The sequence below is a fragment of the Podarcis pityusensis genome (genome assembly GCF_964106645.2).
Source record: "Podarcis pityusensis genome assembly, chromosome: 15".
Taxonomy (NCBI): Eukaryota; Metazoa; Chordata; class Lepidosauria; order Squamata; family Lacertidae; genus Podarcis; species Podarcis pityusensis.
This window is the reverse complement of record NC_138040.1, coordinates 36,932,659-36,948,875: the sequence shown is the minus strand read 5'-3', so window position 1 is coordinate 36,948,875 and position 16,217 is coordinate 36,932,659. Positions and strand designations below refer to the sequence as shown.

Sequence of the window (16,217 nt, the reverse complement as noted above, 5' to 3'; positions counted from 1 at the left end):
CTGGCACACAGCTTCCGGGTCATGTGGCCAGCATGACTAAGCTGCTTCTGGCGAACCAGAGCAGCACACGGAAACACCGTTTACCTTCCCGTCGGAGCGGTACCTATTTATCTACTTGCACTTTGATGTGCTTTTGAACTGCTAGGTTGGCAGCAGCAGGGACCGAGCAATGGGAGCTCACCCCGTTGCGGGGATTCGAACCACCAACCTTCTGATCAGCAAGCCCTAGGCTCTGTGGTTTAACCCACAGCGCCACCCACTAAACCTCTAGCTCTGGCTTTCCATTTGGATATGCTGCTGCCTACTCTTTGCCTACAGGGGCTCATGAGGGTGATTGGGATACAGGGCATCCTTTCAACAGGGACACTGCCCTCATTGGGAGAGAGAGCTGTAACAGGCAGGGAGGAGCTTTTCAGGTATGGTCAACACTTCAGGACTCCTCTGATTTCAGCACCACTGCCTTGCTCCAATGAAGTGCAGGGCTTCCAAGCACCAGGAGGACACGACTGTCCTCCTTCCCCACCAACCTCTGCTGCTCTTTGCATGAACAAAGGCTCCCATCTAGCATTTGTGTATACTTTGGAATGCAGAACATTCAATGCTTTTTAAAAATAAAAAAATATTGATATTAAAATGGAACATTGCTCACAGATACGATGATGATTAATCTCATATATAATTTGGTCCTCTCTCAATATTTACTAGGTTTCAGTCATGTACAGCCAGAAGTCTTAAATGGAGCGTGGATAGAATTTATTCCTGAGCTGCTAAACTTGCCAGATTATAATTATACCAGTATTTAGGTCCACTTCAAAATGTAGAAGTCTCTCACAATTATTTTTCCGCTCAGCATAATTGATCCATTCCAGTAAATTCCCTTGGTGTACTCGATCAAATAGTTGAGATGAACTATGCTCAGAGGATGAGGCCAGCAAAGTTTTGAAAACTAAAGTTTTCCACTGCCACGTGGAACCGAATTACATTAGCCTAGGGGTGGCCAACATGGCACCCTCCAGGAGTTACGAACTACAGCTCCCATCAGCCCTGATCTTTTGTCATACTAGTTGGAGCTGAAAGGAGTTGGAGTTACAACCATCTCGAGGGCAACATGTCTGCAACCCCCATATTAACCCACTTCTTTTAAAAATTGTTTTTTTGTTTACATATTTAAGGTTTTACCTATAAATCCTTTACAACATTTTATCACGTGCCTGCACTTATTAATACCAGCAGTTTAGCATGAATTTAAGTGTGTTTCAGATATACAGTATTATACCCTTATTTTATACACTATTGACAGCAGAAGGTGCCCCTTTTCAGTTAGGGTTCTGTCCTTCTTTGGCTATGGGGAAGATTTGGTTTCATTTTATTGCATTTCATCAATGTATCCATGTTGGCGTAATCTGGATGGGTGAAATTGCACTAAGTCCATGTCTTGAACAGCCTATCCCCATATCTGGATTCTGCTTAGAATTAACACGCCAGCTGGACTGGGCGACTTAGAAACAGACCAGGGCTAAATGCCTGGAGCATGACTCATCCACTCTCCCTTTGTCTGAGGAATTGTCTGAGGCTGCATTCAGCAGCATTGGGAGAAATATGAAGCATTCACACTTAGTGCAAGTAGTGGCAGAGGAAGAGGAGTGGGGGGGCACCGCCCCCATCAGCATGGTCCTGGTGGGGTGCCATCGCAGTTGCCTTCCCACCCACGCTGGGCGCCACGCCCCCAGGACGCATGCCACACCCCTGCGGGCAGCGCATCACATCCCCAGGACACACGACACACCCCTGCGGGTGGCATGTCACGCCCCCCAGGACGTGCGCCAGTCCTGCCCCCGTCTGCTCTCCGCCCCCTGGTGCCAGAACATGAAGCTCCACCACTGAGTGCAAGGTATCATCACAGTTGAAGGTTGTTCAGCTGTGTTGTATGGTTGTATGTTGTATGGTTCAGCATAGCATGGTGAGCTAGCATGATAAAGTGCTAGTGGATTTCTCTTTATACTTGTACCTTTACAAGATTTACTTCTAAGACCAGAAGAGCTGTATTTAAGGAGATCAGTTCATGATGTACCAGCATCTCTTAAAGTTTATCTAGCCAGTGTGTTTAGGCTTGTCTTGTGTCATGAGACAATAAACGCTTTATACTCTAAGCTGAACTGAGTGGGAAAGGAGATTTATTGACTGGGAATTCTGGAAAAGGCTGACTACTGGAAAACAGGAAAACTCTGATTTTTAGCTGGAAGATTCTGCTGGAACTGTGCATTCTCTGCCGATCACACTGGCCAAAGTGTGGCATTGTATCAACAACAGATGGTGGGCCCAAGCCGAACAGGTGATGGGCCAACTGACTTCTACAAGTTGTAACAATCCAGGCATACATCTCTCAGTTCCTTTGAGTGCTATGTGCTAAAGATGGCAGCACACAGATTAACTTCCCAGGAGGTTTGGTAGAAAGAAAAGAAAAGAAAAGGTAACATTATTTTATATTTTAAAAAGATTTATAACAGTGGTAGAGTGCCGTGTTATCAACCATTTCTAAATATCAAAACTTCAACCCCAAGAAATGTCAGGCCTAGGCGCTGAATCCAGCCCTTCCAAAATCTCTGTCTGGCTCTCAGCACTCTTCCCAGGTCACGCCCCCTTCCTAGGCCACTCCCCCTATTCCCAGGCTGTCCCCATATCTGTCCTGCCCCATGTCCTCCTTGAGTGCTTTTGGCTAGCTGGAATGTTTCCTTGAACTGCAATAATGCCTCTTGCTTGCCGAGATGAAGGATGGAGAGATGGGTGCAGGTGTATGCCTTTTCCACAGCTGGAAAGTAGCCTCTTGCTTCAACCATTTCCCCCTACTGTCACATGGCCTCTGGAGGAGTGGCACGTGAAGGGCTGTACATTTCCTTCCATCTCTGAACTATAATATACAATTTCGAAGAGAGTCTTAACATACAATTAAGCCTACCTCCACCTCTGCTGCCACCATCAAATGTTTGCAAAAATCTCATTCCACAGCATTCTAGGTACATAACAGCTCACAGTGGAATATTTACATTTCAGACAGGTGCTGAGTTTATTTTGTTGAGAAATGCCATCAGCTACCAATGAGTTCCTTGATTCAGGAAGCCAAGGCTGTAGCTGTAGTCATCATAACAATGAAAATATAATGATGAAATGTTGGCACTGAATGAATTTAAAGGTTTCAAGAGAACAATCAGAATATATGCTGGTGAACTATTTGCATGTAAAATTTGATGGATATGAAGAAGAATGTCCATTGATCTGTGCAGGATGGATGTAAAGTTGACAGGATTGTAATTTACTGGAACTCTTTTTGGAATGTGTTCTGTTGGCTACATTCCAAAGGATGATTAACATTTTAGCAATACTACATATTTTATACAAAAGGTCAGTCACTTCACATCTGAATTCTTTAAGACCTCTCAGATGAATGACACCTAGCCCTTAAAACTTCACCCTTTGTCACTGCTTTTTCACAATGGTTCTTCAAGTACCCTTCTTGGGCGGGGGAGGGCAGAGAAGGAGATGATTCAGACATAAGAATTTGTCTGATGTCCTCTTATGTACCTCTTTCAGAGCTCCTGCTCTGCCTGGTTTTATGCTTCTTACACCTTAGGGTGTTTCCTCCATTTTTCCTCTTGCTGCCACTATTTAAAACATGCTGACATTGTTTGGGACCCAGCTGTGCCCTCACTGATGTATGGACCACATTATAACAAACATGATTCTAAACATTATGAAAAACATTCTATAGATGCTGGAGTTGTATTGAAGGACATTTTGGAGGTTGGTTGGTGGGTAGGTAAGTACTGGAGTGAAATATTGACTGACTCTTGTACAGAATCAGACCATTGGTTCATGTAGATCAGAACAGTCCACACTGAATGGTAGCAGCTCTCCAGGATTCCATACAGGTGTACCTGGAGATGCCAAGGATTAATCTTGGACCTTTCTTCATGAAATGCATGTGCTGTACCTATGAGCACATAGCCCTTCTCCAAAGCAATCTCTCTTGCATTTTCTAAATACTCACACAATAGAAACCTCATTTTAACTATGACCTTGAGGAGAGATTGTAGTACCAAAATAACAGTATAACTATAAATTGGAATGTGATCTATACTACACTGTTCAGGTGATGACAAAGATTCGTCTCACCAGTATGTTCCATTAGGCTAACGCTCTTCTTAAGCTCCGACTCACTTCCAGCTGAGATTTGATACGCCCCCTAGTATCTTTTGTTCTTACTTTGTTACAGGAGTTAGCCTGCTGATTCCACATGGAGCCATCCCCGAAGAAGCATCTTGGGAGATCTACCTTGCCATCAACCAAGATGAAGCCAGGTAAGACAGAAGCAAAAATGATGCACATATCCTAATCAAAACTGTTAAACACCAACTTATAGAACAGGAATGGGGACCCTCTCCCCACACCACCAAAGCAAGTAGACCCCAACCCTCATCAGCCCCAGTCAACATAACCAATAGTTGGTGTTGATAGGAGTTGGAGTCCATCAAGAACTGGAGGACCAGAGGTTCCCTGTCACTGTTCTAGAAGAAAGGGGGAGTAATTGAAGTAACTGCATAATTTCCATTGATTTACAAATATATTGCTGCTCAAAAGAAGAAGGGTATATATAACTAGAAATTGAACTTTTTAAAAAAAATCAGTTCAATTCCTCCTCTATAGAGTAGTCTCTATAGTATGCTCTAAATTAGGGCTACTTAAGGTTGTGTCTATCAGGTGTTATTAGACTTCAACTGCCATCATCCCTGATCATTGGCTATGTTGGCTGGAGCTGATTGGAGTCTAACAACACCAGAAGGGGCACCACTTTCCTTTCTGCAGGCATTATAGATTAAAGAGCTGTGGTTTAATCACATACATATGGAGAGGCTCACACAATTTCACTGGAAATATATGCATTTACAAATATCCCTGCCTAGCCTGTTAACCACAGTATATTTGGTGCCGGTCATTTTGCGTGTTCAGACTCAGAGACCTCCCCCCTAAATAAACACATATTTTCAAATTTTAGTTTTGGTTTTTGGCAGAATTTAGGCCACAACTTTATTGATTACAGAAAAGTGGTTGCATAGGCTCTGGTTCAGCTAGCTCCCTGTACCCTTGCAGATAGCGTTGACCCAGGGTTCCAGCATAGGTCAGCTAAGGGTGAACATCTGAGGTAGGTGAAAAGCCCAGGAACAGACTCTGTTTACTCCCCAGATGCTCCCCTGGACTCAGGCATGGGCACAACCCCCCTCTCAGGGGTTGACCAAACCAAGTTGAGTCCCTGGATTCCTTTAACAGAATACCCTTCAAATAGGGATAGCGAGCAGCCCAACAAGACAATGACAATAATCCACCAACAGCATACAAATCAATATGGCTAACCTGATCCAAAACACCCACCCACCCCACTCACACACGAAAACAAATACCACCACAGCCAATCACAAACAAACAACCACACCCTAGGCCAACCCCAACCTCTCTCGCCACCAAAGGAACACAAGTGAACAGCAGGGAACCTGCACGACCAACGCTGACACCAAACCCTACATACATTAAGCAAAATGGAAACATTGCCACCTGACCCCACCCCCACCCATCTTCCCCACCCCCACCCCTTTTCTTCCTAATGTCTCAACAAATGAAACTGATTTGTAAAAATGTTACATGGAAAAAATACAAGAGACATTACACATACTTCTGTAAATCAAGAAAATCTTTAATAAAAAACAAAACAAAACAAAACAAAACATAGGGATAGTGAGACCATTCTCCCATCCCTATCACCTGAACCAGTGCCTATTCGCAACCTTATAAGTTGTGACAGTTTGCAGGCGAAACCCAAATGGCAACAGCCAATAAGACAAGTGGGGGCAATTCCTGTTGTGCCCCTGTCCCAACGACAGATGACACATGACGGCATAGCAAGGTCAATCACAAAATGCCCTAAAAGTAAGGACAGGTGGGTGGGTGTTCCGATGCATGAGCCAAAAGAGGAAGCTCTGGGTCACGTGCATAGGTATATATAGGTCCCTCGATCCGTTTTGACTGCACCGCATTGGCCAGATTAAACCCAGCAACAAGGGACCTGCCATTCGGGTGTTGTGGCTATCCAGTATACCCACCCACGACCAGGAGGTCAGTCTCCAGGTCTCACCGCAACACATGCCCTCTTTTAGGGAGGACACGATTTACCCTTACACACAAGAAATACAGAGGGATATTTTGTTTACTCCATTTTCTGATGGAGGTAGGGATGGTTAATCTCCACCCCCAGGGATGGACTTATTTAGGTTTCCAGAAGAATGAGTAGGTGGGGAAAGGAGGTGGCTGCTACTTTCCTAGTGTAATGGGGCAAGAAGGACGGGGGAGTGCCAAGGAGTTTCAAAGCTAGATCAACCATTGCTTCTCCTTCTATTCTCGCTAATATTCTTTCCATCACCATCATTATGCCTTCAATTCAAGCCCCCAAGTAAGATTGTATTTGAATTAATATTTATGCCCTGCATTTCTACCAAAATAGCACTTGTAGAGGCTTGCAGTGAAGAACAACAAAGACAATATAAAAATACATGCACTTCATATACAGTGTAATAATATAAAGAGCAGCAATTATATATCCTAGCTACTGCAAGAAACCATAATTTTTGAAACTCCTAGAATTCCTAGGGTGGTTTAACAACCAAACCCTCTTCTCAGGGGATTGTGGGAATCGTAGCTCTGTAAGGGCCTAACAGCTCTCAGCAATTTTAACAAATTAACAGATCCCAGAATTATTTGGAGGAAGCCATAAGTATTTTAAGTGCTTGTAATGTATGGCATGAACATGGCTTTAGTTAACTTTCAACTAGAACTTTTTTTGTGCCTTAAAATGGAGATTTCCCCTCTCCCCCCTGCTATGAAAGGAATGTGACAGTGAAACTGAGGACTAGCAATCACTCACTCACTCAATCAATCAATCTTTATTGTGATCAAAGACCAGATAACAAAATTAACACCAGCAACATACGCTTCATCATCATCAAGAGGAGGATGTAATTAGAAATTCCCTATAAACTTATTTACATTAAAAATAACACTCCTTCAACTAAAATCTTTGATCCAAAGTTTAAAGTCAGTGCTCATTCATCAGACAACTGCCACTACAGTCTGTCTTGTCCTCGTTGCCATAAAACAGAATTTCATGACAGGCCTGGTGATATTCAGATCATTGTTGGCAAGAAGGTATTTAACATAGCTTTCCCCTGAGCGGTCTGGTAATTTCCTTAGTAGTGGTTGGATTAGCTTTCTTTGAGTATCACAATCCAATGGGCAGTATAAAAGAACTTGCCCAATGGATTCAGTCTCATCAGAGTTGCATGGGCATAATCTCTGTTCAACTGGGATGTTGTGATATCTGCCCTCTAATAGTGCTGAAGGGAGAACATTAAAATGGACTCTGGAAAATGCCCAGCAATGTTTAGGGTTGTCCAGTACACTTAAGTAATTTGCTGGGTGTGATCTTTGAGGTTTGTGTAAGGATTTATAAATTTTAGAGGATTGGTTAAGATCATTTTGGTATTCTATATCCCAGATTCGTTCTTATTATACTTCTAGCCCTTTCCATTTCTAGACTTAAAAGATATTCAGGAGAAAGGCAGTATAAAATCATTTTGTTTGATAATTATCAGCCAGCGGAGCAGCCCAGTTGGGGTCTTAACCGAGTCTTCACCATGTATACAAAGTCACAAGTCACAATTTGGCCTGTCTCTAATCGTAGGGCTCTGTTAGGGACACATTTGGGAGTTTGGAGAATTGACCTTAAAAACCCTGATTGTATTTTTTCATAGGGATCCAACTAGAGGGGGACTAGTTGTGTGTTGTGTAATAATTGAGCTATAGGTTTTACAGCCTATAATTTAATAGCAGCTGGAATAAAATTTCCTCCCTTTACTCGGTGGGCCGCCCAAAGCTAACAAGTTTTGATAGCTTTTCATTCTCCTTTTTACTTCTTCTTAAAGGTTTCTCGTATTATTATTTTTTCCCGTTTTTCTCACAGTTTCTACCTGTGAAAAATCACTAGGTTGCTTCCTCGTCCCACTTCTTTTTGAGCCTGGGGAGATCTGTCAGTGTGTTGTGCTATAGTTGGCAAAGGCTGTTGTTCAGCTTTAGAGCAGCCCTGTGTAACAGACGATGGGAGTCCACATGCGGCCCCTTTTGTGATCTCCTCCTGCCATCAGGTTGACCTAACCCTCATTAGCTGTGGCCTGCTGAGTGCAAGGTGGCCAAGAAATGTGAGTCAAGAGACTCGACTTGGCTGTTGCTGCTACTCTAACACAGCCAGGAGCAGAGTAGGAGCTGAGCTGCGTGTCGCCAGGTGTTCTAGAAGAGGCCTGGGCTGCTCCTAACAGCTCTCCAGTGACCCAAACCAGGAGATAAGGTATTGTTATTAAGAGAATGAGCTGCGAACTGCACATTCCCAGTTGAAATCTATGTATTATCATGTGCTGCTAGTACTATTATTATAATGGCGAGGTACTAATATCCTGCATCATGTAATCATACAGAAACATTCCAGAGTGCCATTGCAAATTCCCTCCCCTCATTTGAAGTTTATTAAAGGTTGGAAATGCCCACAAATCAGCATATTGTCCTATTTTCAGACTTATTGTATTTACTTTGGTATTTTTTACACTGCCTTTTGGTGTGAATAGCCCGCCCAAGGCAGTTTGCAAATAAATGCATGAAACAATGGGACGAGCCATCTCACATTGGGAGCTGCCTTACACCAATTCAGAACACTGGTCCCTCTAATCCAGTACTGCTTACTCTGACTGGCTGTGACTCTCCAGGGTTTTAAGCAGGAGATCGGGATTGAACCTGGGACTTCTTACATGCAAAGCAAAGTATCCTCCTAATACTTGCATTCTTGATTGCTGTCTGACACAGCCCAGTATCCTGTTCCATCTGTGTGTTGGCGTTTTCGCCGTCACATATGAGCCAACAGCTGTCATGACCTGGTTTGAGGAGGAAGGCAAAGACTTTTCAGACCTTTCTAGAGGCTGCCTGTATACCCAGTTTTACCTTTCTTACTGTGCCTTTCCTTCTTGTGACTGAACCCCACAGAAGAGACTGCATGCTGGATCACTAAGGACAAATGGAGTAATATTAATATTCTGTTGGTCACATGGATGAGCCTAGCCCATAAGGCATTCTTCCCCAATCAGGTTCCACCAGGTTACTTTGGACTTCTATCTATCTATCTATCTATCTATCTATCTATCTATCTATTTATTCCTATCCTGCCCTTCTAATATCTATGCACCACTTACTGTAGGGTGGCTTGCCACAATTTCAAATCACAGAACAAAAAATGCATATTAAAATATGCTGGGAGGGATTCAACAAAGTACTTAGGAGATTGTTCTGTCAGTGGTAGCATTATCAGTTTGCCAGGTGGCATGAACACCTCTCTCCTCCCTGCAACCCACACACACTGTTCCAGAGGTCCCACAACCCCTGACTTGGGCTATGCAAAACTGGAGCTGGCATAGCGATCAGGCCTGGCAGTCAGTGCCAGAGGAAGCCACTCGGGTGCCTGGGGCAGCATGCCCAGGGATGGGGTGAGGGCGGGGCGAGCCACCCATAGGGGCGGGACACACTGCGGGGCCTCTGGAGTCTGCCTGCCTCCTCCCACACAGCCACTCTACAGCAGTGGGCAGACCGTTTGGGCAGCACGGAGCCTGCGCGCACTCAAGCCACCACATCACTCCCAGGAGAGATGCGTGGCTTGGGCACACTGCAGGCCCCGCGGTGAGTGCGCCCAGCATTTTGTCACCCCCCTCAGCGGTGACACCTGGGGCGTGTTGCACCCACTGCACCCCCCTTCCTCTGCCCCTGCTGGCAGTGAAGGCAGGTGGGTTGGCTCCAAATCCAGCAGGTCCTGGGTCGGCTCAGCCCTTCCCTTCCACACTTTGAGGGCACCCACCAGCAGTACTTCCAGTGCCCTGCACTCTTGGGCAGGCAGAACAGGAAGCTTTGTGTTGATTATGTTTTCCTTGTGCAGGCTGAATTTTAAAATCTAATGCAGAATAATTCATGTTTTCCTTTGCAGTGGACAGAACCCGGTTGCACAATTTGCTGTAAGCTTGCTCACACTGTTCGCCACCCCCCCACTGTCAAGCCTATGTAGTTGCTTCTACTGATTGCATTCTGTCTCCCTTTTATGTTTGAGCCTTAGTTCAGAGACAGTGGCCTGTAGCGCTCCAAAGAGTGCAGATCTTTCCCTCCCCATGTAGCCCAGCAGCTGCTACAAATTTCCTCCTTACAGCTCAGTGTGAGGACTGGATTTATTATGCCCATTCTCTACACTACCACTGTTTACAAGATGCAGTGGGATGCTGTAAGCAACATTCCTCTGATGTAATTAAATAAGCACCAACTATGTAATTCATGTTCGCAAGCTTCCCCCAGCATGCACATTCATGATGTACTTTTTAAAAAGCTGAGCAGAGGGAAGAACATACATCAACTAATTGTCCAAGTGCTTGTATGCTGTCCACTGGTTGCAAGAAACCAGCTCTCTTGGAGGGAGAGAGAGAGGGATGGGAAGAGGACCAGTACTAGGATCTTGAACATGCTCTTATTAATTCCTATTTTGGCCAGGGAGCATCATGTTTCCCAGCAACCTTCTCATCCGAGCCTTGTTTCTGCTGGTTAGTTTCAAGGGATCAGAAGAAGATTCTATGTCTAGGAGAATGCAAACATGGTTTTAAGACCAATCCTCAGCTGTTCTTCCACATCTCTGACCTCTTCAGGCATTAGGACATATGAGACTTCAGTAATGTTGCCAAGATTCCTTTTTAAACCAACAAGAAGAAAAATCGAAAGCTGAAGCAAATACTCTGGCTGTGTACATCCAGTTCGCTCCCACTGTTGATTTGGGAACTGGTTTACGCTCAGAGTCAGCCGCAATCCATATCTATCCTTTAATTTCTTATAAAAAACTGCATTTTGATATGTTTTTCCCCAAACCAGCTTTGATCGGAATTAAGAAAAAGAATGAATGATCTAGCTGTGTTTTAAACCAGTTAATATGTGCATGGCCTTATTCTGCATAGAATATATATTTAGGTCCAATACTCAGAATGCTAACTAATAATAATTTGCATTTACTTTTAAGGAGAAGAGAGAAAGGAGAGAGAGATTTGTCAGAGATTTTTTGATGCCTGGAGATATTTTCCAAAACTTAATCTAAAACTCTTTTCAGTCCCCCGCCTCCCTCTGATAGCTCAGCTCCTTTGTGAGACCTTTCATATTACATCTCCATCTGCTGCTGTTGCTGCTTTTTAAAAATCATTTTCAATGGAAGATTAAGATATGTGAAGCGAAAGAGGCGGCGGGGAGGGGGGACCAAGGATGAACCCAGCTGTTTCATCTGTAAGGGCTTGGTAGAAGTGAATTAAAACGGGTTAATTAAATAGAAGGAGCACATATTTTTCCTGCTGTTTTACTTCTGTTGGCTAAAAGCAGAGGGAGCAAGCCAAACCAAAAGAATTGTCATGGCGAGATTTGCTTTCTGGAACACCAGGGGTGAAAGTTGGAGGAGGGAAAGCAAACATAAAGGAAACTTTAATTAGAATGCCACACATTATTTCCTTTTCAAAGACTTGAGACAGCAGTGACATACGCAGTTCTGATTCCCGTACCTTTCGTACATTGTGTAGATACACCTTTTTCTGCTGCCGCCGCGGCATCGGGAACATACAACCAGTTTTGTTTTATTTTTACTTCTGTGGAGCTTTGATTGTTTGGCCTGGATTTAAGATGGCTGCCACAGAATGCTGCCTTGTTTCACTCGTGCCAGCTTGCTGGAACCCTGTGCTCAGCCAGCAGGGATGCTTAAGAAATATCAAAGCAAACATTTTGAGAGCAAAACCACTGCCACAGAGACCATAGCAACAAGACAAGTCCTCTGCTGGTTATAACACGTAGCCTGCAATGGTGTCAGAAGAACTGGTGAGATGACCCATTCCTTCCCTCACTCCCAGATGGTTGCAGGCTGAGGCTGCAAGTATCAGAGGAGCATAGGAAGTTGCCTTGTACTGAGTCCAATTTACTGGCCCATCAAACTCAGTATTGTCCAAACTGAGATCCATAGATCACCACGAGTTTCATTCAAGTGGTCTATGGCATATCCGCCTTGAATATTCTTATTGATTTTTAAATTGTACTTTTATTGCTTCTTTTATTTCGCATATTGTTTTCTATATTAATATAATTTGATTTCTATGGAATGCAAATTGTGATACAATAAAGCACAAGGTAAAAATTTAAAAAAGCAATTAAGATACAATTAAAAACCATACAGCACCTAGCACAGCACATCCCAATAACCACAAACGGCAGAAAAAATGTATTACCAAGAAGAACATCAGCAATTTTCAAAAGGGGGTGGTGGTGGAATTTGGGAACCACAGGTCCACACTGATTGACAGCATCTCTCCAGGGTTAGAAGAATTGGGATTAGAGGTTGTGATGTGTGCTTGACTGTGATGTGTGTGTGGTGCTCACTACAGTTTTTCTGGTTTGAAAATGTGCCCCAGGGTCGATGAGTCCCAAAAGGCTGCTAACCCCTGTTCTCTATCTTGTGCATCTGTCGTCCACATGAGTAGCATAATGGAAACAATCAATTGTAGAATGATCAGGGGGTAAATATACCATTTCAGGAGGGGCCATTCCAGCTGCCCTGAAAGAGGCTGTGATGTATGTCCTCCATAAGAGGTCCATCCTGGTTATACCACTAATGCCCAATTGCCAATATCCACCTCCTGGACAAGGTGTTCAAGTGGGCTGTAGCCATGCAATTTTCAGCATACTTGAGAGAAGCACCTTCTCTTTCCAAATCTAGCTTCAGATCTGGTTCTGGCACTGATACAGCTTTGGGCACTCTGGTTGATGATGACTTGCTTCAGGAGAAGGACAGGAGGCGTCGGTTCATCTTAATCTCCCAGCAGCTTTTAATACAACTGACTTTGCAGCACCTCTGTGGGTTGGGAGTTGGAGCCACAGTGTTATGGTGGATCCACTTCAGAAAGAAACACTGGATGACTTCAGTCTCATGGTTGGTCCTGTCCTGCCCCCAGTGCTAGTTAACATCTATATGATGAACTCATCATTGGGTGGGGAGGGGGTGCCTTGGGATTTAGTGTCATTAGGAGCACCATGACATTTGGACCAGATGCAGCTGTGTCATTGTGGAGCCAGTGTCTGGGGGCTGTAATGGGCTGTTTGACAGCCAAGAAAATGCAGCTGAATCCTAAGAAACTTGGAGCTTTGCTCTTCCAAGTGGGACCCCTGCCTCCTCACACACAGATCTATGGATGACCTTCCCACTGCTCCCCTCAGATGTTTGTTTGTTTGTTTGTTTTTTTACATACCCACATACTCGCTCCACCCTGCCAATCAATCAATCAATAGAAAAACTGAAAATGTTCAAGTAATATTTCTGGGCTGATCTATAATGATTATTATAGTATTATAGTATTATAATTATATTATATTATATATTATATAGTATTATAATTATAGTATTATAATTATAGTATTATAGATCAGCCCAGAAATATTACTTGAACATTTTCAGTTTTTCTATTGATTGATTGATTGGCAGGGTGGAGCGAGTATGTGGGTATGTAAAAAAAAAATCAAAAAAAAAATCTGAGGGGAGCAGTGGGAAGGTCTATAATGAGTATTGCTCGTGTGCTTAAGACATTGATTCCATAAATCATATTTTGTTGCATTGTGCGAAGTATGAGCAGGCCAGGGCTGAACTGATACGACCCTTGCTAGTGCCTTTCCCGGGAAAATCAGAGGCTCACTATGTCAGGTTCCTACTGGAAGACCGGACAAAGGCTGGAACGTTGGCAGTGGCAAAGTTTTTATCGGTGGTTGCAAGAACAAATGAGCCCTATATTCTAAACAAAATGCTTGATTAACTTGGAGGTAGGCTGTATGAACTGTGTATTGATCTGTAATGTTTTGTTGGGTCTCTGGACCGTAATAAAGATTGTTGTTGTATAATGAGTATTATCTTAGCAGTGTGCCCCATCCTAAGCTCTTAACTTGGAGTAGCGCTGGGTTGTTTTTCATCCAACAGCCGTAGCATTTTTCTATCTACATATATTGTTGCTGCTGTTTCTGCTCTGTTGGTGGCAGACCCACGTGAGACGCATCTTGCCCCAAAGGCAGAATTGTAGACCTGACTTTCAAGTTTATCACTGTCCTGGAAAACAGAGATCTCCCAAGAAATGGCAGCCTTTAGATCTCCTCATATGGGATTGTGTTCTGAAGGACTGTTTATCACATAAAAATGACAGCTACAAGTTGCCTTACGAAAGCTTTATAATGTCTAAAAGGACTCAAGAATCAAACCCAAGTGTTGCTTTCAGAGGACTGAACTGCCACTCAGCTCAGCAGAGAATAGGAGGTTGGCTTTTAAGGCCAGCCAAGATTTCAGACCAGACGGCATTTAGTTGACCAAACAGAAGTTGCTCTCTGGCTAGGGTTAGAGCTGATACCAGGAGGAACAAAAATATACAACAAAGGAAAACCCCTGCGTTGCAAACCAGAAAACTCTGAATAATCACAGGCAACACGCGGCTAATAATGTGTTGACATTTATTTATTTTTTACAACATTATATATTCAAAATTTATAAACAGCAAACGTGATATGTGAATAGAGTCACAAATAATAGGAGTTCCTTAACAGAACTAGTAGGCGTGGTCAGTCAGTATCAAAGAAGATTAGGATGTAGGCAAAATGCCTTTCAACAGTCCTTAGTATAAGAATAAGAATAAATAATTTTATTATTTATCCCCTGCCCATCTGGCTGGGTTTCCCCAGCCACTATGGGAGGTTTCATATAAAAACATAATATAATGTCAGACATTTAAAACTACCCAATACAAGGCTGTCTTCAGATGTCTTTGAAAAGTTGTGTAGTTCTTTATCTCCTTGACATCTGATGGGAGGGCACTGCACTTCCGAAAAGGCCGTCTGCATGGTTTGCTATAACTTCACTTCTCACAGTGAGGGAGCCACCACAAGACCCTCCGAGGCGGACCTCAGTGTCCGGGCTAAACGATGAAGGCTGAGATGCTCCTTCAGGTATACTAGGCTGAAGTGCACCAGCACTTTGAATTGTGCTTGGAAACATGCTGGGAGCCAGTGAAGATCCTTTAGGGCAGGTGTCATATGGTCCCAGCTTCCACTCTTGGGACTCAGCTATACAGCTGCAAATAAAACGTTTTAAGTGTGTTGTAAAATGTGACACTAGATGGCGATGGTGAACTATGGCAAATTCAAAATATATTTTTCAAAATTTTTTTTTTAAAAAAAGCACTTTCACAATGTTTATTCAATCAATCAATCTTTATTACGGTCTCCCCCCCCCCCCAACTGTATTACCTGGGTTATGAAGGTGCCCAAAAATTTTTAAAGCAAAGATTATGGGACAATGCACACAGTGACTTGCGATCTCGATCACACGCAGTCTGTAGTCCGCTGGCAGTAGGAGTTCAATATGGGTATGTCTTTAAGTTAACATCTTACATCAAAAACCTGACAGTACCTAACTACCGAAGGCTTTTCACCAAAGCCAGACTAAATGTCTTTCCCTCTGCAGTGTTGGATGGTAGGTTGAGAGGAGTTCCCTACCAGGACAGACTTTGCTCGTGTGCTCAAGACATCGATTCCATAAATCATATTTTGTTGCATTGTACAATGTTTATTATATGTGTCTAGATTCCACCCCAGTCACCAGTCTAGCTGTCACATTCTGGATTAGTTGTAGTTCCCAGGTCACCTTCCAAGGTAACCCCATGTAGAATGCATTGCAGTAGTCCAAGTGGGAGATAACCAGAGCATGCACCACTCTGACAAGAAACTCTACACACAAGTAGGGTCTCAGCCAGCGTACCAGATGGAGCTGGTAGGCATCAGCTCTGGACACAGAACTGACCTGTGCCTTCATGGACAGCTGTGAGTCCAAAATGACTCCCAGACTGTGTACCTAGTCCTTCAGGAGTACAGTTACCCCATTCAGTACTAGGGAGTCCCCCACACCTGCTTGCCCCCCATGCCCCCAAAATAGTACTTCTGTCTTGTCTGGATTCAACCTCAATCTGTTAGCTGCCATCCATCCTCCAAGT

The 16,217-nt window shown here is 43.6% G+C and overlaps 1 protein-coding gene across 2 annotated transcripts in view; it reads left to right on the top strand.

The window, feature by feature from the left end:
- The window catches only part of UNC5D (unc-5 netrin receptor D), a 409,419-nt gene that overhangs the window by 333,292 nt on the left and 59,910 nt on the right, over positions 1-16,217 (top strand). For both annotated transcript variants that reach the window (XM_080982356.1, XM_080982355.1), the window contains one exon: positions 4,271-4,355. In XM_080982356.1, the coding sequence (XP_080838482.1) occupies positions 4,271-4,355 (85 nt within the window). The remainder of the gene's footprint in view (positions 1-4,270; positions 4,356-16,217) is intronic.